The sequence below is a fragment of the Hemibagrus wyckioides genome, linkage group LG07, assembly GCF_019097595.1.
Source record: "Hemibagrus wyckioides isolate EC202008001 linkage group LG07, SWU_Hwy_1.0, whole genome shotgun sequence".
Classification (NCBI taxonomy): Eukaryota; Metazoa; Chordata; class Actinopteri; order Siluriformes; family Bagridae; genus Hemibagrus; species Hemibagrus wyckioides.
The window spans coordinates 10442584-10469816 of record NC_080716.1 but is presented as its reverse complement, the minus strand read 5'-3'; the positions used below and the strand labels follow the sequence as shown (position 1 = coordinate 10469816).

At 40.4% G+C, this 27233-nt stretch overlaps 1 protein-coding gene across 6 annotated transcripts in view; it reads right to left on the bottom strand.

The window, feature by feature from the left end:
* The window catches only part of ctnnd2b (catenin (cadherin-associated protein), delta 2b), an 83459-nt gene that overhangs the window by 28805 nt on the left and 27421 nt on the right, over positions 1–27233 (bottom strand). For 4 of the 6 annotated variants that reach the window (XM_058395848.1, XM_058395851.1, XM_058395852.1 and 1 more), the window contains exons 3-9: positions 24648–24760; positions 13133–13167; positions 11860–11976; positions 8283–8452; positions 5037–5559; positions 4234–4377; positions 1915–2149 (exon numbers count right to left, since the gene is read on the bottom strand). In XM_058395848.1, the coding sequence (XP_058251831.1) occupies positions 1915–2149; positions 4234–4377; positions 5037–5559; positions 8283–8452; positions 11860–11976; positions 13133–13167; positions 24648–24760 (1337 nt within the window). The remainder of the gene's footprint in view (positions 1–1914; positions 2150–4233; positions 4378–5036; positions 5560–8282; positions 8453–11859; positions 11977–13132; positions 13168–24647; positions 24761–27233) is intronic. The other 2 variants (XM_058395850.1, XM_058395854.1) reach the window with 2 other exon arrangements.

Here is a 27233-nt window from a genome sequence, read left to right as displayed (position 1 = left end):
ATTGCTTCCACCATCTTTTAGCTATATCTTGATACATCAGCGCCACACGAAACACACACTACCGTTTGCTGAGAATAATCCACTATCTCAGTAATACCTGGTGGTCCTACTGTATGGTGATCTTCTACCAATAAACAAAGTGTATAGCAACAGACCTTTAGGTCTTTAGGCATATAAACTCAGATAAATAATGAAGCCCCCCACCCCACCCCACCCTCTCCAACTACAGGAAAACTAGATGCCGCATTGGACTAACCTCGACACTTTCGGTCTTGGAGGAATTGACTTCATCGTGTATGAATTTTTCAATTGCGATATTAGGAAAAAAGACAAACTGTGCAGCATTTGGATGCAAGAATCACAAACGGCGCAAAGCAGTTTGTTTTGTTAGTGTAAGGGAGGGGCGAGTAAGGCATACGGTGAGGAAGGCATGAGAATAACTTGGTGGAAAAAAACCCCCAAAAACATCGGGAATTGAATTATTATTCAGTGGGACCATTAGTGAGAAGAAGAAAAGCTCATTTAAATTGCAATTAAAGCTAGAAGTAGTTTCGTGTACTACAGACCTTTTTCCATCTTTCTGTGTTATTAATGCGCTGTAGTAGTTTTCCAAACGTCAGTGAACGAAGGCAAACACACACACAATCGGTGCAGAGCCCCTAAACACACACACAATTCAAGCAAGCAAGCATCTTTACTTCAGCTTTGACTCGTTTCCCACCAGTGTTCTTGCGACCGGGATGAGGTGAGCGGCCTCTCGATCTGAATGGGCAGATTACATCTTTAATTAATCTTTTGTTGTTGCTGGTGAAGTGTGTTTTTTTCTTGATAAACACAGACAGACCAGCCAGCTTCTTCATTAGCAACACAGAAGTGTGAAAAAGGTCTATTAACTGCCTTAATGACATTTTTGCAATATAGTTTCTCCACACTAACAAAACTACCATTATAGTTATTGTCAGTGTGGCTATTTTAATAATTATAAGGTAGTATTCATTTAAAAAATTAATAGTGGTAATTAATTACGACTGGGAGAAAACTTTTTTCATCTCTATAATTACATTAGACACCTCTCTCTACTTTACCAAGGATTCCCGGCAGTTAAGACTGATGTTAATGGATGCGGATATATTTACATTTAGCTGCATCAGGCAGAAATGTATGATTTTTGCTAATTTATTCGAAGTAACAGGCGACTACATCGACTTGAACAGATGTACGTTCAATTGTCACCTTTCATTAATCTTGCTGAAGTATGAAAGAGGTGATAATGCGGCATCTATCTTTCCTGTGGATACACATATACGCACCCAATCTTATCTATGCACAGATTTTTCCAAATATAAGTCTTTACATAATAAAGCTTCCCAGAAACATAGAAATAAATGTGTGTGTCATGGTGTCGTGGCTTTGGCTGCGGTCAATAAACGCAACGCGTCGGGTTCCGCTCCGCCGGCAGTGTGCACACACGAGAGAAGAACGTAAACATGAAGGGTAAAACAAAAGAGATGACAAGAAATCAACAAAACAAACGAGGTCAAGCCAAAAGAACAGAAAGGAACCCCACAGCCCTGCTATTGCTTGCACCCGCATGAGATAATGCTTAGGTGTTTGTCAGTGGCCTTGTAACTCTTACAATCCAATAATGTACATCATAGCAATTAGGAGGACAGAAACAATCATCTTTACAACTAACTGACCTTCATCTCAATCATGCTTACCACCAAAGCATTGTGCAATTATGATATTTGATGATAGGGTGACCTCAAGGCAGTTGGAAAGTGAATTAATGAGTGCTCTCGTGCTGTTCAGCATTTCATTAACATTGTGTGTGTGTGTGTGCATCAATATTACTAATGCCAGTTGATCTCTCTTCAGTCAACGGCTGAATGTGAAATGGAGGCTTCTGCTCACCTGGGGTCCTTTTGGATGCTGTCCACAGAAGGTGACCTGACCAGCGTGGCCTCGGGCGGCAGTGCAGGGCCTGATTTGCTGTAGGGTGAGTCGGTTGACGGGCAGAACTGCAGCGTGCGATATGGGTTGGCGTAGTCCGGTGCGGCGGCATAATTGGAGCGGGGAAAGGTGCCTGTGGCGTTCTGGCTGCCTGTGCGCTGTAGGGGGATGGGCTCGACGCCAGGAGAGGATGGAGCTACGAGCACAAGAATAGGCGCAATACACAGAGTTCAAGCCTCAGTGAAAATACAAAGCTAACTTTATCAGTCAATGTTCAAAAAATAAGGCCATATATATACAAGAAGCTGTGCATCTGTCACTGTATCTCCAGTGTTATTACACACTACACAGGGGTTCAACCATGCACAAAATTCAGATTCGACACAATGCCTGACAGTGGCGTCTCTATACAACACTTTCAGTACAAAAGTAAGCACCCCCTGAACATGTGACCTAGACATCCGATTTTAAGTGATTAAAACGTAAACCTAAAATAATGGGAACTTATTAATGACACAGTATTTGTGTCGAGGTTGGTCAGCTTTTTATGTCATCGTATGCTGCTAACAGTATAATAAGATCCGTTCAGACTCTTTGCAGCATTAGAAGACAACTGTGCAACTGTGCATTAGAAGACAACAAAAATAGACATGGCTAATTACACATGAGCTCTCTGGCCAAGAGATTGGCAGGAGTTGGCAGGTTTTTGCAAAATCTCAAAAACTGTACAAAAAGGGGGGGGCGTGTCTGAAGCACAGACTTTTCCTCTTCTGCTGTTGGCTAGTTGTACTCCAAAGGTCAAATGGAGATTTTTGAATGCTGTGTTCTAGTGAGCAATCTCATATTTGCAGGTCCTTCTCAGTGTAGGTATTTCTTTTTAACCTGATTAACCTGGTTTTAGAGCAAACTAGTATGCTAGTATATTGGCTCATGAAAACCAGCCTGCTGAGGAAAAGCATTTGTTTAAAAAAAACAAAAACACTGATTGAACCTTCAGCATCTTGACATGTAGAGGGAGCATCCTTTTCAGAGGAGGGTGTATAGGCTTGATTAGGTTTAAAGTTTACTTACACCTCATGTAATACAATGGGCATTTTATGCAGCCTGTTGAATGAACACTATATTGCCAAATGTTTTGGGACATCTCTTTAAACCAATTCAGGTGTTGTTTTTTTAGGGGTTGGGCTTAGTTCCAGTGAAAGGAACTCTTTATGCTTCAGCATACCAAGACATTTTGGACAATTTCATGCTCCGAATTTGTGGGAACAGTTTGGGGATGACCCCTTCCTGTTCCAACATGACTTTGCACCAGTGCACAAAGCAAGGTCCATAAAGACATGGATGAGAGTTTGGTGTGGAGGAACGTCACTGGCCTGGACAGAGTCCTGTCCTCAACCTGACAGAACACCTTGCCAGCCAGACCTTCTCACCCAACATCAGTGCCTGACCTCACAAATGCGCTTCTAGAGGAATGGTCAAAAATTCCCATAAACACACTCCTAAACCTTGTGGAAAGCCTTCCCAGAAGAGTTGAAGCTGTTATAGCTGCAAAGGGCGGGTAAACTCCATATTACATTCATGTGCATGTAAAGGCAGACGTCCCAAAACTTTTGGCAATATAGTGTATCACATCCAGAGCCTGATATTAATATACTATGCTGTATCGTTAAACACTGCATGAAGCAGTACGCAGTGCATTCAGCTCTGTTATGTTGTACATAATTTTACAACTTGGATGGCGGACAAAAAATGAAAAATCAAGCAAAACACACTAAAAAATGAACTAGAAACATTAAATTGCTGTTTTTACTGATGTTGCCTCTCCAATTCTCCAACAGAAAAATAGCTTCTAAAGCAAAAGAGACCTCAGGTGTTTTTGTGTGCTGGCAGAAACCTCATCAAGATGATACTGTGATGGCTGCGTTTGACTAATCGACGGTACGCCATCATTTGCGCAGTGGAAAAAGGCCTAGAAACTAAATGACAATACTGCTAAATGCTTACAGGTGGTAAGTAAAAAAAAACTAATCTAAACTGTGAAATAAAACACCTTGCACAAAATGTTGATGCTCCAGTAATGAAGTCAGTTTGTTTGTAGTTGATGCTCAGGCAGCTTCAAACACTACCTGTCACTACCTGTGGTGTGAAAAGGATTTCGATTTAAAAAGAAGAAAAAAACCCCTGAAATCCAGCATGGAATTCGTCTGACCTGCTTGAGACGATCACATTAGCATAAAAGTAAGTAGAAACTGAGAAGTGGAAGACCGTGTGCTGTCTTACCCTGTCCCTGGGTAAAGTTTCTCAGTGGTGCTTTCTGATAGACCCTGTCCTCGTAGATAGGGTCAATGTGGTGCTCAGGAGACTGCAGGGGGCGCAGCTCGGTACCCAGGTGGCTATGCTGACTGCTGTAAGAGCCCCTGGAGCCTGGACACAACACACATGCAAACCAGAATGCGTCATATGATCATCATGTGGCGTCGATGCAAGAAGAAAATAATTTATGTAGAAATTGAAAGCTAACCTTAAGCACTGTGTTTGCATTGCGGCATAGATGCAGAAACTACACACGTATGTAAAGGAGTATATTATATATACAGTGGATATTGTACATTTGTACATGTTGCATAATAACACACATAAAATTCATATATACAGTTGAGGTCATAGGTTTACATCCCCTTTGCCAAATATTAATCATTTAAAAGAAATAAGAGGGATCTAATAAATTGCTGTTTATTCTGCCCTGCATAAGCTATTTCACATAACAGATATTTACAAAGAGTCCACAAAACAAAATAATAACTGAATTTACACAAATGAACCAGTTCAATAGTTTACATCTCCTTGTTTGTATGTTTTGGGAAAGTTCTTCATGAGTTCCTTGTTTGTCTTGAGCAGTTAAACTGCCCACAGCTCTTCAGAAAAATCCTTCAGCTTTGCAAGGACACATATTTGACCCCCTTCCAACAGATGCTATATGATTTTCTTAGTCTTTTCAAACAACAAGGACAACTGAGACTGGTGTGCTGGTGTGTAGTGGTGGTAGTATAGTATAAATTGTAAGTAAGCAATATAGTGTATACCTGCAAGACTGCCAGGCCTCTGCAGTGTCGCGTTGGCATAGAGCTCATGGGAGATCTTGTACTGGTCGGAGGAGTGCAGCAAACGTTTGGCAGGTGAAAGCGTGGCGTAGCTGCCCACAGCTGAGCTGAGCTGGTGGAGAGGGGGGGAGCCAGTGGCGTTGCCCTGCCCAGGTGAAGCAGATGCTGCTCCTCCGGCCGCCATGTTTATTGGCGAGCTGGTGCTGTAGGATTTGGCCAGGCGACTGGGCGACTGCTTGGGTGAGGATACCCGCTGCAGAGTGGCGTAGCTGGGCATGTCCGAGGCTGAGCCAAGCCTCTGGAGTTTGGACGGAGAGCCCAGGGCCTGCATGGAGAGAGGAGAGCTCACACGTTGAGCTGGCAGGGTGGCACATGAGTAATAGACTGAAGGCTGAGTGTCAGGCAAGTGGAAAGCACTGCCATGGCTCTGCGCCAGTGAGTCTCGGGACTGGGCATGTGCGCCCGGGTCATTGCCCACCAGCTGGGCTGCACGGCTAGATGTCACCTAGCAGAGTGAACAGTAAGAAAAGGGTTACGTTGTTGGTTCTATGCATTACTGATGGCCATGATTTATGTTTCATGATGAATGAAAAATGCACTTAATAAGATCAACACTTTTATTAAATTAAAAAAAAAAAAAAAAAGATCACCAAGTTTGGTCCATTACACCGCTTTCATAAAGGCTTTTGCTTTACCAGCTTTTCTAGCACTTAGCTGCTCTGAACTCCAAGGTACGAAACTGTTAAGTGCTCTGTGGCTGTTCATTTCAAATTAATGCCCAGTACAGGCAGCCAAGCTGAAGAAGCTCAGAGTGCCAAACATGCACTGCCTTGTTTTTTTTTCCCTTCATTATATAATACCGAAGCTGCATCCCAAATCACATACTTATGCACTATTCTGAACCATTTTTGTAGTATAAATAGTGTGAGTAGCGTGTTCCCAGTGAAAATTCCAACAAGAAGAAGTGCACTTCAGGTACCTGGATGATGCACTTATTTAACCAAAAAAAAACCCCACTTCATGCACTCAACACTCACAGCTCTCCTTACCTAGAGGAAGAGAGGTGGAGCTACCAGTCGCTGACGCTGGATAAGAAAACATTTTCAAGATATCTGATGACACTCTGGTGGACAAGACGTCTTAGAAATGTCTTTTAAATTAGCACATGATTTATGTGTGATTTTAATTAGTCGCTTTATGTGTGTTTGATGTTTGACTTAATGTGTGAAATGGCATCAACTGGGGAACAACTTACACTTGTAAAAAACCGTCAGTGTTCATTTGAGATGATACTACCCTTCGAAAGTTCATACACTAGGTGGTAGGGTACATAGTGCATAGTGCAAGCGCATAGTGTGCAGTGTGTTATTTGGGACCAAACTCTAAATATGCTATAGGTTAATCATCCTATGGAAATCATAGTCATCTACCTAACTTCATCAACTTCAGCACAGCTAAAATAATGTTCCTATATTTATTTTTCTGAAAAATATAATTATTGCACTTAGCAAACACACAACAACTTTGTACCATTGGTCTACACGCCCATTTTAACTATGCACGGCACTCTTTATTTTTAGATAACAATGTACCAAAGTATAATAGAGTTTAACACAGATGCACACAGGGGCTTTGTGTTGCTACGAGTCTAAGACAGGAACTTGATGCTGTGTGATTTTGCAGCTCTGATGTGTGTGACTCAGCTCATGAAGGCTTTTATAATTAGACAACGAGCTAAATCAAATACACAGTAGTAGACCTGCCAGGAAGAATTTCCAGATTTATATTATATCTATCATATGTGTGTGTGTGTACACTGAAAACGATCAATTTGAGCATATAATATACTATCTAGCCTCACCACAGCTATTATGTTATACTCTGTAGTAAGTATATAGAGTTAATAAGAATTTAACATTCAGCCTGTGTGTTGAATGGCATTAAGGCATGAAGGCAATTTTGCAAATTCAGGCAGCTATTCAAAACCAGAAAGCAGGCAAGAACTAGGATGGTAAGTCAGTTGTGAAGTAAATGAATTGTGTCTGATCAGAAACCCAGCTCTTCCTAATAGGGACATGCTGCTTATTAGTCTCATATTTTCAGTCACGTGATGTGGTTTGCAGTTGATGTTGGGAAATACAGTTTGTGTGTTCAGTGGTAGCAGATGCCAGCATAGATGTGACAGCAACATTACAATACAGTGAGTAAATAAAAACGGACGGAATATTAAATCTTACGATCAAATTGTTATATTTTCCTCTATCTCTGATTTGCGTCAGGGGGTTCTTATTATAGCCAGGCACTCGTTTCACTATAAGAGACCCACTCATAAATTTAATTTTTAAACATCTAATGCCAAAATATTCAAAGATTACGGTTGTTAATTTAATGCGTGCTACATATAATATTTTTGCCTATTTATTGAAGCCATTGCTTTTTGCTTTGGATTAAACTCATTCAAATCATGTGACCAGATAGATAAATAAAAACCATACACACTTAAAAATAAATAGAATAACATAGATATTAGTGCTTTCCAGCAATGAAAGCCCACAGATCCACAAGCTATGCTTAACAGCCCTCAGGGGATCCTCAGCTCCCACTGTGAGAATCACTGATCTATGCAATTCAAATGCACAGTGTAGCACTAATGCTAATGTTTGCTTTATCTGTAACAGTATAAAAAGTACAGCTAACACTTAACTTGGATACTCTACTCTTGTGTACTCTTTAAACCGTCACGAAACAGACATAAACTGGACTGTCCAAATAAAATCAAAGCAAATCGAGTGTATATAAAGTAATTTACGAAACATCAACAAGCATAAACTGGACTATCAAAAATAAAATAAGAGAGCAGTTGTGACAATATATCTATAGGATGGGTACAGACCATCTACCTTCATAAAATCAACCATAATGCTGAGAATTTGTTGACAGTTTTGTTCAGGAACATCATCTGCCTGGTTTATTGATGTTAACTTGAACTAACAGTATTAGATAGATTATCCATTATGGGCTATTCCAGTAAAGTGTTTTCGACATTAAATAGTAAGCCGATTAACATTAAAATCAATTCAGATGTTGTTGCTACATTTGGAATGGATTTTTTAAAGGAACCCTACAGAACCAACCCAGCAGAGCACAAAGCATAGAGTCCCATGAGTGGGAGTGTACACTAGCATTGTAGTATTGGATTATCCAGAGGGAATGGTAACCGAGTCCTACCTGATTGTAGCTGTGCACGGCTCCTCCCACCTGAGCACCGCGTGCTAGGGGTTGGGAGGTCGCCGGGTCTCCCAGGGCCAGGGTCTGGCTGCTATGGTAACCAGCAGTATAGGGGAAGGTGCCCTCTTGATTATTGAGCTGTAAAGCACTCTGGGACAGGATGCCTGCTCCTGGGTGGAGGAGACAAACATGTATGAAATAAATATCCTGTATTGTTCCTGTGTTCTTTGGATTCTATGCTTTATTATCTATCTACACAAGTGTAAGTATAATGCAGTGCTCCTTTCTATACCAGCTCAGATTTCTTTGCCTTCTTGCTCCTCCCCCACTCCCACCATCAGACTTCCCGTCTCCCTCCTCATCATCCTCATCATGCACTGCTCTGCTTTCTCACCATCCCTCTCTCAAACAACACAATGTTTTCTTGCTTGTTTTCCCTTCTCACCCTCCATCACTATTATCTGCCCCTCCTTCTCCCGCTCCATTCCCTCTCTCTCTCTCTCTCTTTTGGCCCTCTCCCTCCCAGGTTCAGGAATGGAGATGGATGTAGTGGGCATGTATAATTAATCAGGACTGGAGGAGTCAGTGAGCTCATGTCATGAAGAATGGGGCCAGCAGGAGCAGAAATCACGTTTGCCAATCCGCCTCTTCCTCTCAGACACAGAAGGAGGCTGAGCTGCTCGGCTGCTTCTGAGAGCTCATGCTGATCCGGAGGCACAAACTCTGCCACAAAAGCTTCTGCTCTAATGTAATACATGCTTCGCAAACGATAGGTGCCAGTCAGAGCCACAGAGGGTTGTCTGTTTTACAAGGGTGTGGATGTACAAAACGACTTTATTGACAAAGCAGACAGAGAGTTCTATGTCTTGTGAGAGTCGAGCGAGGCCAACTAGCAGGTTTCACGATCAACAAAATCTCAGTGAACCAATCACACAATATTGCACTATTAATAGCGCACTTCATAAACAACTAAAAACTAGGTCATTTCAAATGACCCAAAAATATCAAGAGCTGGTCAAATCTAGCTTTTTTTTTTTTGAGAATGCCTTTGCTTTACTATTAAAACCACTTCAGACACATTAAAGTTCACTCCCTGGAGCTTTTATAGAGTAAGCTTCAGGATTCATAAATGTATAATCCTAGGTTGCTGTCTCTCTGTCTAAAAGTCCATTTGTGCCCAGTTCCTCCTGTCATATAGAATGGCAGTGGAGAGAGCTGTGTTTATTCAGGTAGCTGTGACCGAGCACGACTTCCTCAGTTTTGTCTCTCTGTGGGGTTTTATCACTGTTCTGCTTGACCTATTTTCAGATTTAAGCCAGTCAAGATTTCATCAGGTTGCTACTTTATAAGCATCTGGACAAACACATTCTCACGCAAAACAACGTCAAGTGTTGATGTATACGTGATGTTATAGATAATTTAGGCATGACATTTAAAGAAAATATATATTTTCTGTCTGCGCATATGCTAGCAAAATCAAGTTTAATATCTGCCATCACTTATTTATCAAGAGGTAACATTGAAAAGCTTTTCTGAACCTTCCCAAAATTTCTATCCATCATTGCTGCTCTGTATGCATCTGCCTGTTTTACATGAGATCAGCCCTATCTTTTCAGTGCAATGAATGCACATGTGATTACTTCGGAGCGATATTATTTGTGCCCCAATTTGTAGGCGTGAAGAAAAGCCACAAACTGAGAGCAATGTCATAGCCCACTTACGGTCAAGAGCTGCAATTCACACATGCAGCTATTGACATTCATAATGTGTCATAACAGGTAGTGCTCCGTGCCACATGTTCTGAATACAGCAGAGGGCAGAGAATTCTCTCAGTGAAAGGAGGTGAATAGCAGCCACAGAGGGAGCAGGCCCTGAGTGGTGAACACCTGCAAGCCTCCATTATCTGTGCCTGCATCTGGCAGATTCAATTCTCACCCACATCAGTCAGATTCAGTTCTTACTCCAAATGGTATTCTGTGAGATATATCTATATCTGTATATCTATAAGGACAAATTATGAAGAGGATGCTTCTGGTCAGTGCACATAGGAACTGCTCTAAAGGCACTAGACTGTCCTGTATTTTGGTGGCTCCGTCCTTCAGTCTCTACCTCACTACTGCCACTCAATTACTACCTCGCTACTGCCATCCGACCTCTACTTCAATACTCCAACCCATTTACTACCTCATTTCTGACACTCAACCCTTATCTTAGTACTGCTAAGCATCTATGTGACTTCTATTTCTTTTGCCTCTACCTCATTATTGCCACTCAAACTCTGTTTCAATACTGCTGTGCAACTACCTCACTACTGTCATGTATGCTAGCTGTCCTGCCACTGCTGGCACTCAATTACTAACTTGCTGCTGCCAACCAAACACTACCTCAGTACTCCTAACTCAGTTACTACCTCATTACTGCCACTCAATTACTACCTCACCACTGCTGCCTAACCTCTACTTCAGTACTCCTACTCAATTACTACATCACTACTGCAACCAAACCACTACCACAGTACTCCTACTCAGTTACTGCCACTGAAATACTACCTCGCTGCTGCACCTCAACCTCTACCTTAGTACTGCTGTGTTACTCATTCTCTGCCTCATTATTGCCCCTCAAGTCTTGCCTTACTACTATTACTAAATCTCTACCTCACGAATTTCAGTCAACCGCTACCTCATTACTGCTCCACTACTCCACCTCTACCTCGCCACTACTACTCATTATTGCTATGCTACGCAACCTCTACCTAACTATTGCCACTGACATTCTACCTCATTGCTGCTTCTTAACCTCCACCTCACTACTGCCACTCAACCTCATTACTGATCTACCTCATTACTGGCAGTCAAACTGTATCTCATTATTGCTAAACTGCTCAAACCCCTAGCTCATTACTGCTACTCAACCTCTGCCTCACTACTGGTACCCATCCTCTACCCATATACTACTGCTCCTCAATGTCTATCTAATTTATGCTACTCAGGCTCAAACTCACTACTCAACCTTTAGTGCACTGCTGTTTCTAAAACTCTACCTCAATGCTGCCTCTCAATCTTACCTCATTACTGCTATGCTACACACACTCTACATAACTACTGCCACTCAATCTCTGCTGCACTACTGTTACTAAACCTCTGCCTCATTACTAATACTTAACTTGTACTACAGCGGTGTGTGAAGGATTTTTAAAATCCCAGTCCCACTTACTTCCGACAGAATTTTTTGCTATTCCTGATCAATCCCTCACATTCTTATCCAATCCTGCTTGCTCCTGCCATTATTATTGTTTGCATCATGACCAGGATCAAGCAGTTACAGATGATAGATGAAAGAAAGCAGCAGAAAATGTATCACACATTGCTGCAAGTGCACCGTAGACACTGTCATATTAATGAACATGGCTCTTCCAGTCCACAAGAGAGGAAAGAAAAGGAAGAAAAAACGCTTTCTCCTGCTGTTTTTTTGTTGCCTCCCACAGGATCCCAGTCAAAGTGCACACTTCTTACCCTGTTCCTAACTACTGCATCATTCCTCATTTCAAACATCACTACAGAGAAGAAACACCTCTTACTTTCACCTGCTGCAAACTCCTGGGAATCCAGTATGCCAGATTCTTGCAGGGATCTGATGCAGGAGTCCACCAGCTCCAGGCCAGTGGTGAGCTCTTCTTCTATGTCCTTTTGTCCGTCTATGCACGCAGGCACAGGACGAGAGAAGGAAATTACATTGAGTCTGCTTTTGGCTCTGGACATCAACAAAATGCAAAAGCAGACGAAAATCCTGGCGCTCTTTCTCATGCAATTTTACTTCTCATTTGCAGAACTGCAACAGAGGGAGGAAAAGCAGCCAAGACTGCCACTGAAGAGTCTGTGCCAGCAATTTAGGGCCAAACAGACACTGAGGTAAAAGTAAAGCGATTTTTTTGTCCTGATTTCAGGATGTATGCTACAAACTCAGGTCCAAATGATACTGGTTGACTGATTAAAACTGTCAATATTACTTTTTTTTGCAGACTTAAACATACATCAGAGAAAATCACTCATTAACGTGATGATTTTTTAATCATAACCATACACACAGACTCTTGAGTGGATGTGGGGATGTAATGGCTTATATTTAAATTTATACTGCATAACTGCTTTGTTTATAGGATTATATATTTTTATTTGGGGCAATGGTATGAATAAAGCATTGTTTAACCCGTCAAATAAACAAACCATTGATGTTGAAAGTTTTTAGCAGATATTATTTGTTACTGGAATTTTTTAGTTCCTTGAAAATGGCTGGATACAATTACATACCTGCTAGGAAGAGACATTACAGGATCCTGTTCCAGTAATTACATTCTCTACACTAGCTCCCATCAGTCATGCTATTTCGCTGATTAACTGCACTGATTAATGTGCCCCTTCCACTGTACCTGGCTGAGAGTTAAAAACAGTGTGGAGTTGACCACCCACTCGCTCTCATAAATAATTCACACACTTGGCATGCTCTGTATCTCGACTGTGTGCTTGTTTTGCTGTAAAAGGGAAGACGCTGTCTTTGGCTAAGGTTTCTGCCATAATCCAATCAAGTCGTTCGGAAGGGACTAGACTTTGGTTTGATGAGTACGGTTTGGCTGTTTCGTGACCCTGACAGATGGTGACAGCTGTCAACACTCTTCTCCAAGCAGTATGCTAACCACTTCTTCGTCTAGCACATGGCATTCAGTGAGTCTCAAATGACTAGTTAGGCACAACTTTCGACTACTGGGGGGTTCACAGAACTCTGTTAAGGCAAAATCGGAATTTCAGGCAAAAATAAGAGTGATTTGTTGTTTAAAGGGAGCAAGTCTACTCTACCTTGGTTGTTCCAGCGAAACTTCTCATCAGCAGAACTGCAGAAAGAAAAGAGCAAGTCAAATCCGGTGTATAATAATATATGCATCATTAAAAATGCTCCACTAAAATGATTATGTATGAAAGACTCGGGGGAAAAAAAAGGCTTGTACATAACGCTTTCTGAAACGTAACCGCTTGCCAATCAATGAAGGATGCTGAAAGCTCAAAGAGAGGTAATCATGATTATAGATTAGAAGGAAATGTAGGGTTGAGGAGCACCATACTGCTGATCAACGATCTGAAAGACGGGTGTACAGTAAACAGAACTCTGTTTGGACCGTTGAGAGGTGAGATACTTGCTCACCGTCCCTCAGCCACGCTGCAGATGCTAAAACATTCTATTGATTTTCTTCCAGCGTGTGTGTTGTGTGTAAATTTACACTGCGAGGCTGTCTGTAGCCGTGCGAGGGTTCTGATTTGCGACAGAAAACAAAACGCCACATGTTAATACGTCCGTGGTGTGTTCCTCCCCAAAGTTCAGCCATTTATCAGCGATTATGCAGAGAACAATTCCCACAGACGGGCTGCATGAAGAGAGATGAGCTACAAGCAATTTCACTAAACGCTTAAGCGCTGGGCTTAATGAGAATGGTGGCCAATAAAAGATGTTAAAATTGCCTGGTTTTGAACGCAAATAGATGAACCATAATAATTTACTTCAGCAATCAATAATTGCATCTAGAAGAAGGGGTCAGCAGTAAATACGGCTGTCTATATGAGAATCAGTAAGTCTTTTGGTAACAGATTGTTTTCTTCTATCCAGATAATTAAGACCATTATCAATAATGTAACTGGTGATAAGCTAAGAGCACCGTCCTGCTGCTGAGGGTCAGCATGTGGTCAGAAGTTAATCATTGTTATTTATGACCCACATTTCCATAAAGACAAAAGCCACGTAGAGCTACATTACTCTGTCTTAGAGCAGCGACGCTTAAAACTGTAATTCGGGTGACAGTTTTGATAGTTAGAATAATCATACTTGCAAACTATTTACAAGACAAAAGGCTTATTTCTTTTTTAAAGAACAAACCCATCAAATGCTTCCCTGCTTTTCAGTATAAGCGAAAATCTCAAACTGTTCTAATCTAATATAATTCCACCACATTTTTAATTTCAATTACTAAATCATGAAAGCTACAGTTTGCTATCGATTATGTGGTTTAAAACTGAATCAAAGAATGTGAATGGATGCCTTAGAGAGAGAGAAAGCACAAGAATGAAGACTGAAAGAGGGAAGAGTATGCTGTGACAGGCCACAGAAAAAGCTCCTATTGCATATGAAAAGAGTGAGAGAGGGAGAGAAGGAGGGTAAGGGAGAGTCAGAGAGAGTCAGGCCCAGCACTGTTGGGGGTCACTAGGCCCTTTAGCACAAAAAGAGAAAGAGAGACACAAGAATGGAGGGAGGCGGAATCTAAAAAGCTGACCAGCTGCAGAAACTGCATCCGAGTGCTAATGGAAAAAAAAAAGGCAAAAAAACGTGAGCGAGACTGACTAGTGGATGCACTCATGTGCTGGCCATATAATGGGCATGAAGAGGATGGTCTTTAAGGATATGACAGGAGGTAAAATCTTCTTCTGTCTCTTCTGAGCCACCCTGATGCTCCACACGCTACAGCCGCTGGTGCCTAATACAGCATGTGAAAGGGATTCTTATAATAGCTCTAATGAGCGCTGATCAGAAGCGCTCATCCATGAAAAACAAAGCCAGGCCACCCATCAGCCAGCACTGGATCAGGAGGACACACGAGTTCCAGCTTTTGCTGCTGTATGAGAGTCAGAGCTAAATGCAGACGCCGGCTTACCAGAAAGCATGCCAGCGGAACGGATAAATCCGAGCATTTAATCCATTTAATAATTTTGATTTCTGAGAACAAGGCTTGGGTTTCCTGGACAGGGAATCGCAGGGTCAACAGTGTGAACATATTTTCAAGAACCAAGACAACAGAGCACAAGATGTCAAGACATGAGAGAGCACAGGGTTGGGTGAGGAGGTCTTGTTTAATGAATGAGATACAATGAAAAGATAAAAGGAACAAAGAAGGACAGTAATAGAAAACAAAAAAAAAAAAAGAGAGAACACGAGTGTTAAAATAGGAGCAAAAGCTTGAATTAAACAAAGATTGCTGAGTCATGATGTGATGTTGTAGGTGGGAAGCCTGGCTCATGGTCAGGGAAAGAACTACATCACTTTGCACTTTTTTTGTTTCCTTGCGGTGACTCAATCAACAGGTTTCACAGACCATCCTAGCATCCAAATACAAAAAAAGACATGTGTTTTGCATAAGTTTCCCACCTGACTGTCATGTGGAAACAGAAGTCTTTTAGCCAAGGACACTTCATACAGCCAAAAAACATGAATAAATCAGGCAGTTGTGTATGATTATGACTCATTGTACCGATTTCCCGTGTGGAAAAGGAAGGCTTTGGAATATCAATCAGTTGATCAGGTGATGTTTTGTCCATGCTTCGTCTAGTTTCCTGATTTTGGATGACAATGTGGTTTCCTGCTGTTGTAGCTTATACGCCTAAAGGTTTGACTTTTGGTATTCTGAAATGCTTTTCTGCTCAACACGGTTGTAAAGAGTGATTATTACACTTCCAAGGCAGTCTCTGACGTCTTGCATCAACAACCTGTTTTCTGCTGAAGGATTGCTGCTCACTAGCTGTTGGTTTTTTTTTTAACATTGTTCTATGTAAACTCTGTATGAAAAGATCAGCAATTTCTGAAGCATTTAAAATCCACGCCATGATCAAAGTTCACATTTACTCCATTCAGATGTTCGATATGTATCTGTTGTTGTGAAATGCGCTGCTGCGACATGATTGGTTCATTGAATAACTAAAAAAAATACAGAGGTGTATATTTTTTATTGTGTCATTTCTATTATAACACAATACATTTAAACATAAACTCTTCTTCTAGCCATGTGTTTGCTTTGGACTAGTTTCCAAATTAGCTGCAACCTGGCTAGTAATATTAGATGAAGAGCAGCAGTGAGTTTTTCACTTCAATTCAGTTTTATTTGTCTAGAGCTTTGGATAACAATCAACATGGTTTCAAAGCACTTTTATAGAAATATAAAAATTCAGAGAAAAAATGACAATGTTTAAAATTTCAATTTACAGTGCAACCTCGGCATAGGAATTTAATTCGCTCTGGGAACGACTTCTCAAAGCGAAAATTTGTATTATGAAATGAATTTTCTCATAAGAAATAATGTAAATGTAGCTAATCTGCTCCAGTCACCCAAAAAATATTAGCAATATTCCCAATACGAAGCGTATGCAAACTGTATGTCTGCTTACAAAGAACTGACCCAAACTGAGCACTCCATGTCAAGGGTCCTCACAGGAAGTCGTGCCACCAAGCTTAAGCTAAAAATAGAACAGACCACCCACACCATCAATCTGTCAACAGAAAAACGCCTGAAACATCACCTAGCTTTTTGAACGCATGCTGAAGGCAATGTTGGTATCGTGGGTTGACTCTTTTGAAAGAGCTTTTGGTGATTGAAAAAAATCCGTAAAATTCATAAACTTGCTTCGGTTGGCTTCACTTGACTTTCCACTGACGCAAACAAGTGTTGAACGGCTCCCAGACCTACCTGCATTTTAGCTGATGTTCGGTTCGGGTTCGTTCGTATTCGGAAAACGCTTCATATGCAGATGCAAATTTCTTGCGAAATATAAATTCTCAAGGCAATCCCTAATGAGCAAACCAGAGGCAATGGTGGCAAGGAAATACTCCCTGAGACAATATGAGTCAGAAAACTTGAGAGGAACCAGACTGAAAAGGGATGACATTATCTAGGTGACACCAGATAGAGTGATCATAAACAATGTCCTTTCTATATGTAACTGTATACAGTCAAGTGGAATTGTGTAACCAGTGACCTGTTTTTGCAATGTCTGACAAAATTGAAGGATGACCTAAAGAGTTCATGATGCCAGCCAACATACGATCATTACTGGAGCACTAGCTCAAAGAATCCCCTCCTTATGTTACAGTCTAATTCAGTTGTCCATCAGCTGAATTAGAAACTCGACAACCTCAAGAATCATCTAAATGCTGCAATTCTGAATGTGTGAGTTTTTCTGCACCAGCCTACTTTTGAAACCTGTTATCATGGCCTTGATTGTGCTTAATGGTATTTTTAACTGCTTATGTAGTTCATCTTTTTAACAACTGCCTGGCCTGTGCAGGTCAACAACTAGCAGTGCCTTTTTTTGTCCTCTTTTCTCCCTACAGTGTAAAACAGTATAATAAAAAAAATTATAAAATTTGTGGAATATTGTAGCACAGGAAAAACAGAATTCCTGAAAACATGGAAATAACTTTCAAGAATAATACTTATATTTAATTTAAAAAATCTTTTTAAGGACTGCTAATAATAGACTTATTAGGAAATTTATATGTTACTGCCTATGCTCCTTCGATCTAGACCTACTGTGACTATGAATAAAGTGGCTAAAGTAATTCCTAATAATTAATAAATAAAGGATTAATAAATAATAATAATTTAATAATAATTTAATAATAATAATATTTAAAAGAAAAATACACATAGTTTCTCCAAATATTTAAATGGAAAATTTCAATCAATCATTTTGTGCAGAAAGATGTACCATTTATTGGTGGGAAACAGTTTCTTGTGCTTCTGTCCTATATGCAGGACAGGAACAGTTGGTCCGAACAGTTGGTCTATGCGGGTTTGTCTCACGGCTTCTCCAGGCATCGTTCGAACCGTGGCGCTCTGCTGCAGCTCTGTCTCACGCCGCAGAATCTCTCTCGCTGGCTGTCGCATGGCAAGCAGGGCACATGCCATCACCCTGCAGTGATGTTCCAGCTGGCAAGCACCCGCTTTGTAAAGCTATCAAACAAGCACACAACCCACTCCTCCCTGTGCGTGCTGCCGACTCACACTCGACAAATCTCACATGCCACCGAAGCCTCAGCTTCAGACGTGATAATGAGCTGTTAAAGCAGGCTAATGTTAGAAGGCTTCTTTTTTTTTCTTCAGTTTTGAGGATCATGAAATTTGTGGATGGTCATAGAAAACCTGTATGTCACTCTTTCACATGTTCCTTTATTTTGTTTAGTTTTTTTTTTTGTTTTAAATACATTAAAAAAAAATCCATTTTGACTAAAAAAAAAAGAAAAGAAGGAAAAGAATTAGGAAAATAATTTTTAAAAAATAAAAAAATAAAATACAATATAATTAAAATATTAAATGAATATAAAAATATTTAAATATAAAATATTAAAAATGTATTTTATATAGCAAATGTTATATAATTCCACCACACTAATTGTATTAATTGTTTGGCTGCTAGGGAACGTCTTTAGGCTTTTCACACCTTTTAGTCTGTGAAACCGTTCTGTTCAACCCTCCACACGGTTCTGGCTGCCCCTGCAGACGTGATGCCGGAAGATGCTGTTGTCTGTTTGTGCTGCCTTGCAGACAGACTGGGCTTAAATCAGCCATGTTAATCTGAAGTCACTCAGCCCGTGCCGAGCCAGGCTTTCATCTCCTCTTAAACAACGCGGATTGGCTGCCAAATCGATATGCTCCGACTCCCCTCTTACTGTACGCTAGGCACTTAGTATGAGTCAGGCAGAGCGGCAGACAGTCTTAATAAGGCTAATATCCTGCGTGCAGACACCCCGGGGTACGCAGACAGACGAGGGAGGATTTTCAAGGCTTTTATTGCTCTCAGCACCTACATTTGGACTTCAAACGCAGCACCCTTCGATCCTGTCGCATCCTCAGATCAATAACAAAAAGCCTCGTCCGAGTGACGAATGTGATCAAAAGTACCGTGTGCTTTGTGTATGACTGAGGACATGTGTCTGCTCAGCACTCGTTTGTTTATACAGTATAGACTGTGTGTAAAATGATATAAGGAGCGGAGACGTATTTATATCCTGTGGAACCGACCTCTACTGTCAAACTGTTGGCACATCACCTTGTGATGACATCCGTGCATCATATTCACAGTTCGTCACTTCTATACATCAAATGCGTCGCCTGAGAGGAAAGATGTCAAAACTGTTTATGGTGCCTTGGAGACAAATGATGCCAATGAATAAAATAAAACCTGTTTTTCTAATTAATGTTTAGACTAGAGCTCTTTTAACACATGTAGTCGCATGTTGCGACAGACACAATAAACAAGAGGAAGCCACTACGAGCTTATCCTTTTTACAGAGCCATAAATAAAAAAAACCCTTAAACTTAAAAAGACACATCTACTTGTAGTTGAAATTGTTAATTACTTCAGGCATCACTCGAAGAATATTTATAACACCACCGCACTAGGCTTACTAGCTTTTTTTTTGCATTAATAGCCAAAGATACACACTGCAAAAAAAGACACCTTATCAAGTTGAATGCAGTCAAAACTATATTGTATTATAAATATTAAATTACAGTAAACTAAATATAAAATTATTGAGTCTATTTCCAGGCCTATTTTACTATTTGCATGTTTTATTATTTATTTTTGCTGTAATTACTTTAAGCATTAATTTCTAGACAGAAGCAAAATTATCTATCTATCTATCTATCTATCTATCTATCTATCTATCTATCTATCTATAAGAAATAAATTAAAGCTTCAAAATAGTACAACATGCCTTCAAAATAGGTTTAATAACCTTGTATTTAGTTTAGTGTAATCTTCTACTATGAGATACCTTCGTTACTTAGATTCAAGATATCACTTCACTAAGACGTATCATTTTTTTTTTCACACTGAATCTTTATTCATTAAGAGTCCTGAATGTTCAGACACCTCATCAGATACTGTATACTGTAATCATGTTGTTCCTGTCAACCCCAGCGTCCTCAGCTCGGAGTGCTGTGTTTTCACACAGTCAGTATATACGAGCCCACAAGAGCCTGTTGGACTTATCTGGCAGCAGAGCAGTCTAACAGCTTTGGCTTAATACACCCTCGCTGTGCTGGGCAGACACTGTTTAGTGCGACAGCTCCACACGGCAGGACGAAGCTCAACAGAAAGCTTTTAGCAAAAATAAATCAAATCGAATCAAAATCAAAATTCGAAGGCCTTGCTCACAAAGAGTGGATGTTTGGGGCGTCGGCTCTGAGAGTCTGATAATGATTTACTGATCAAAAGATTCAGCTGTTTTCCCCGGTAGGACCCCTACAGTGAATATGTCACATTTTTCCAAACGAATTGAATATTTGAGAGTTTTGACTATTTCAGAGCACTATAGAGCAATACAGACAACTCTTAATTCTTTTTATCAGAGGACAAAAAAATAGAATTTGTGCCTCTTTTAGTTGTGCCACCATATTCAGCATTGAATTTCTCACATCACGTCACACTCTACAGAGTCACTCTCACTATCGCATATCTTGCCATTACAAACAGACTCAATTTCATTGTCACTTTCATGCTGCTCTTTGCACAATTACCCCCCCCCTTTAAACTGTGATTTATATGCTTTATTTTTATGCTTCTTATATATCTGTAGTTTTTGTTCTTAGCATTGCACTAGTAACTTCTGCTCAGTTATCACATTACTTTGTGTTACTGTCTCTATTGCGGATGGATATCTGGAATTTCCTTCGGGACCAATAAAAATATCTATCTATCTATCTATCTATCTATCTATCTATCTATCTATCTATCTATCTATCTATCTATCTATCTATCTATCTATCTATCTATCTATCTATCTATCTATCTATCTATCTATCTACTAATATGAAAGTAGAAACTCAGGACTTTTAGTTTTTCATACGTATTTCTGTATTTACCTAGCCTACTAGGACAATATATTCATAGAAAAGTTCCAAAACAATTGTCCTATCTTTAAAGTAAATGCTGATTTCTGCTCTCTGAGATGCCCCGAGCGTTTGTTTATGAGCATTTAAAATCTGAAGGTGTTAACTTCATCCACTAAAATCCTGTGTTAAGTTTATTTCAACACACATCTCACACTGAAAGCCAACAGTGTCCTGACTAATTTTATATCAGACCTGCGGCAATAAAATAATTCATTTGTTTACAATGATTAAAAAAGTCCCGTAAGGCAATTTTCATTATACTCGTAAGAAGGGTTAAGAAGGGTTTCTTCCGCAAAGTATTTTCACTTTTATAATATTGCTCTTGGGTTCCTTCTCAATTCCTCGACTTAAGCCACTTGTAGAATTTATGATCTGATCCAAAGTACTTTCTCCTCAAGCCAAAAAGAAGTGGTACGACAACAAATGCTTTAATAAACACTACGCACCCTTACAGAATGAGAAGCAAAATGAAGCGAGACGACCATCACAAATATTTTCCTAACACAATGTTCTATTATTTTTAAGCTTTTTATATTGGCTTAGCAACTCTTATATTTATATATATATATATATATATATATATATATATATATATATATATATATATATATATATATATACACACTATATTGCCAAAAGTATTCGCTCACCTGCCTTGACTCGCATATGAACTTAAGTGACATCCCATTCCTAATCCATAGGGTTCAATATGACGTCGGTCCACCCTTTGCAGCTTCAACTCTTCTGGGAAGGCTGTCCACAAGGTTTAGGAGTGTGTTTATGGGAATTTTTGACCATTCTTCCAGAAGCGCATTTGTGAGGTCACACACTGATGTTGGACGAGAAGGCCTGGCTCTCAGTCTCCGCTCTAATTCATCCCAAAGGTGTTCTATCGGGTTGAGGTCAGGACTCTGTGCAGGCCAGTCAAGTTCATCCACACCAGACTCTGTCATCCATGTCTTTATGGACCTTGCTTTGTGCACTGGTGCACAGTCATGTTGGAAGAGGAAGGGGCCAGCTCCAAACTGTTCCCACAAAGTTGGGAGCATGGAATTGTCCAAAATGTCTTGGTTTGCTGAAGCATTCAGAGTTCCTTTCACTGGAACTAAGGGGCCAAGCCCAGCTCCTGAAAAACAACCCCACACCATAATCCCCCCTCCACCAAACTTTACACTTGGCACAATGCAGCCAGACAAGTACCGTTCTCCTGGCAACCGCCAAACCCAGACTCGTCCATCAGATTGCCAGATGGAGAAGCACGATTCGTCACTCCAGAGAACGCGTCTCCACTGCTCTAGAGTCCAGTGGCGGCGTGCTTTACACCACTGCATCCGACGCTTTGCATTGCACTTGGTGATGTATGGCTTGGATGCAGCTGCTCGGCCATGGAAACCCATTCCATGAAGCTCTCTGCACACTGTTCTTGAGCTAATCTGAAGGCCACATGAAGTTTGGAGGTCTGTAGCGATCGACTCTGCAGAAAGTTGGCGACCTCTTCGCACTATGCGCCTCAGCATCCGCTGACCCCGTTCCGTCAGTTTACGTGGCCTACCACTTCGTGGCTGAGTTGCTGTCGTTCCCAAACACTTCCACGTTCTTATAATACAGCTGACAGTGGACTGTGGAATATTTAGGAGCGAGGAAATTTCACGACTGGATTTGTTGCACAGGTGGCATCCTATCACAGTTCCACGCTGGAATTCACTGAGCTCCTGAGAGAGACCCATTCTTTCACAAATGTTTGTAAAAACAGTCTGCATGCCTAGGTGCTTGATTTTATACACCTGTGGCCATGGAAGTGATTGGAACACCTGATTCTGATTATTTGGATGGGTGAGCAAATACTTTTGGCAATATAGTGTATTTGCTGTAAATTCAAGCCTTAAAAATGAAAGACAAGCGTCTCAATTTCCATGCAGGCGATTACATGCTGTCTAATAAAGCTATTAAATGCCATTTCATCATTTCAGCTTCGAAGGTCAAATATGTGCTGACTCTGACTGCAGGACATGAAAGTGTAACACATTACAGTGTTTCTACTTAAAGCTGATGGGAATTTAAAGCCCTATCTGTGGCTGAGGAAGGAATATATTTGCATAAAGCCAGCTTGCTTGCGGTTTTGAGCTGTTCGTCAAGTAATCTTGCATGACTCTTTTAAGCCTGAAAACGGTTCAGTGTCAACCTATCCAAACAGGACCTTGGTGTAAACATCACGGGATTCATCCATTATCCTTACGATGAGTGGAATGACGAGAGTGTGGAGTAATCTTGGCTCAGAGGCATGCTTTCTCAAAATGGAAAGAGCACTTGAATAAATTCACAGCCGTCGCATGAAGGCGTGCAACCGCAGTCCAGAGAAACGTCCACGTTTGACTCCTTCATTTAGTGCATTGAGAAGTGAAGCAAATTTGTCTTTTATAAACAGACTCTTTCTTCGATTCAGTTGATTACGTGTGAATTCCGCTAGAATACAATGAGTGACTGGGAGCCTGATTACCGTTTCCTCTGAAGAACTAAATCTTGTTCAGGTGCTGAATCAGATCTTGTCAGCATCTTTCTTTTGGAGAATGGCGAACAATATAACTCGGTGCCTACACTGCCGAGGAGCGGCAGAGATTACTAGGAAACACTTGCTAATTGGTTTTAGGAGTTGAAGCCCTTCTTTGTAAAAGTGTTTTCAGTGTCACGCAGGACACACACATTGATTTGCACTATTTACTACTGTGTAGTACAAAGTAAAAGACTCCACTGACAAGAAGTCGGTACGTTTTATTAGCAGGGTTTATATAGGACTGCTTGTGCTTGTTAGACACGAAAGGGCTTTTCATTGTCATTCTATGCCCCGGGTAGAGAAATGTTTCACAGTCAAAGTTCTGCTTTTTACCCCAGTTATGAATCCCTGCTCTGGATCAGTGTTAGTGGCACTTTTGCAGTGCTAACCCCAAATATGTACAGTGTGGTGTTACGGCTAGACGTTTAGCACCAGGAACCCAAAGAAACACTAAAGACGCCTGTGTCATTCAAAAGTGCTGTATTCATTCACTGTCGATAAATGCGCTGTTAGCGATGAGACGCCACCAGTGAGTCTCTTGGGAAGGACTCGTAATTTCCGAGATGAGGATGGAGCAGTAAACAATGATGCTACCGTACAAGTAAACACAAGTCTCTTCATGCTTAAAAGGAATTTGAAAAATATTCATAGAATTTGCTCCTCTGTGTTTTCTTTCTTTTGTCTCTGTACGTTTAAGGAGGCTTAAAACAGCCAAGAAAGAATTACAGTGCGATATTTTTTCTCACTGATGCCAAAGTCTGAGACGAGCCGCTACTTAAAGCGGCCAGGTGCTGTTTGTATCCAGTCATAGCTGTTGTCGTCGCAAATATGCAGATGAGAAGGGTAAGCCAGGGTTTAGGACTGTACAGCGTCAGATTATGAACAGTCAGGATTAATTGTTAACCCCGGGTAAAGTCTGAGCAGTGTGAAAACGTGAAACAAGATAACCCAGGATTCTGTTTACTCTGAGTTACAAAACACCCAGGATTAAATATTTCAAAAGAGTGAAAAGCCCTAAAGTGTGTGGCTCAGATGCAGTTCAGGAAGCTATGCACTCAGATAAAGTGTTAAAGAACTGGATAGGTTTAGCACAATCCAGTTGACCCACCTGATGCTGCTCACGCTTCCTGTCTCAGATCCCAGTTTGCATCGCTCCAACTGGGTGGCCACAATCTGTCGCTCGGCTTCCAGCTCTCTGGTCAGTCTCTCAAACTGCAGCTCCTGCATGACAAAAAAAAAACAGTTAGGATGTAGACAGGTTGTGAACATTAACCTTGAATATAATAATTGCTTTGTTAAATTGTGAAGTGATTAACTGTGCTGTGTGTGTGTGTGTTTGGGCAGACTTTTGAGTGCTTTATTCATTACTGACCTATTTGCGAGTTCAACCTAAGTGGTTATGCTGTAACTTTTCAAGGGTAAGAAGAAATCCAAAAAAGTCAAGCAAAATGAAATGAAATGGAATACAAACCTATATTCATACCTCCATACTTCATCAGTAACTATAACATTTCATATGCTGCATTTTTTATTTTATTATTTTTTTAAATTGTCTATTTTCTTTTTCAACTATATCCACTTTATCGTATTTTAGTTTTATCCGATTCAATTTTTATTTTTTATTTCATTGTATTGTATTCTATTTTAATTTTTTAAGTCCCCTTTCTTGGATCCTATTCTATTAGATAATATTTTTTTATTTTATTTTTTTTAAACAATGAACAGTCATTAAAAGCATTTCACTGCATGTTGTACTGTGTATGATTGTGTATGTGACCACACAAAACTTTAACTGATTTCAAATGCTTTTCTTTAAAAACTGAGTACACAATGGTGCACTGTATATTTTTGTATGTTATAAACATTTCATTAAAAGTTTGCATTTTTCCTTTGGAGGTTTTCTTTTCCAGATAGTTAAGGATTCTTAGCTTCCTAAGGGGTTCTATATCCATCCGTGGATATGAAACACACTGTTCAAAAAAAGAAAACAGGACAAGGACAAGTTCTTGATTTAGCCGTTTTACACAGAGAGTATGCACTACATTATTATAAAGCTGTCACTTGGATTAAAATCTAAATATTTTATCGAAAAATTGTTTGGATTCAATTCAATGTAAGAGATCTGCTATATAATTAAAAAAAAAGAAAAAAGAAAGAGCTCGGAGGGCAGTGGAAGCACTCAACATTTTCCCTCTCCTGTCTTAATTAGATAAGCACCACATAAGATTTAATGACAAAGCTGTCAATGCCAAATCAGAGACTGAAGTCCCAGGGTGCCTCTTTATAGTAAGCACAGTGAAAAGCCAGTTAGAGAGAGAGAGAGAGAGAGGGAGACAGAGAGAGACAGAGGAATGAGTTTATTGTCTATTGAATGCAACCCCTTGCATGAAATATATACAATATTGGAAACAGTGTGTAACCGACCCAAACCCACACACAGAAAGAAAGAGAGGGAGAGAAATAGAGAGAGAGAGAGAGAGAGAGAGAGAGAGAGAAATAGAGAGAAATAAAGAGAGCGCGAGAGAGAGAGAGAGAGAGAGAGAGAGAGAGAGGGAGAGAGAGAGAGGTGAGAGTGTCTATTGAATGCAAACAGTGTGTAATCCACCCAAACACACACACACAGAGAGAGAGAGAGAGAGAGAGAGAGTGTGTGTGTGTATGTTTGTTATGTCTTTAGTATTACTTTCCTGGTATTTTATTGTCATTATTAATATTGATGTTACTTTCAGTTCTCGACATGGAGGTCATATTTATATCACTAGCCTAAATGTTGAGAGAGAGAGAGAGAGAGAGAGAGAGAGAGAGAGAGAAAGTGTCTATCAAATGTATAATATATACAATATTAGGAACAGAGTGTAACCCACCCAAACACACACACACACAGAGAGAGAGAGAGAGAGAGAGAGAGAGAGAGAGAGTGGTGGGGGGTAAGGAGAAACAAAGTGAGAAAGCCTGAGGGAGAAGCCTGTAGAGGGAGAGGGGCTTAGAAGAAGGGATGAAATGAGTTCATTTTGCCACAAGGTCAACCCCCTACCCTGCTGTTTAGTTTAACAATGCTTCATTTGGTTTGTAAAAAAAAAAAAAAAAAAATAGTGATTAATATAACAAGGAAACTATAATAATTGCTAATAATATTAAGCAAGTAGCAAAATATAACAGAGCAAGAGATAAAAAAATAAATAGCAATTAAAACCTGCCTTACTGTGTGTCCTTAAATACTAGGAGGATGAGATTTGGCTGCTAATAGAATACATCGCAATGAATACATCATCCATTCATCCGTCCATCTATCCATCTTCTCTCTCTCTCTTCCTCTCTCTTCTCTCTCGCTCTTAAACTCTCCTCTCTCTCTCTCTCTCTCTCTCTCTCAGGATTCAGTTTAAGAGTGCTCGGGAATCCATCACCTGCTCTTCTGGGCAAAAGCCCAGATGAAGGCTACAGAAATGTCCATTCAACTTCTTGAACAAGAGAGCTCTATACACACACCAGTGCGGAACTGGGATGGAGCACAGAAAAAGCACCCAAACCAGTCTCAGGGAAATAAAACTAAAGGATAACTCGCGGTGTTAACGGTAAAGAATATTATTTCCAGGCTCTGTGAGCAAGTTTAGACCTTTCCATGATTTTCTTCAGCCCCTTCACGAGGATGAGTGTGATTAGTCAGGAAGTCAGAAACTCCTCGTCTCAGCGATCG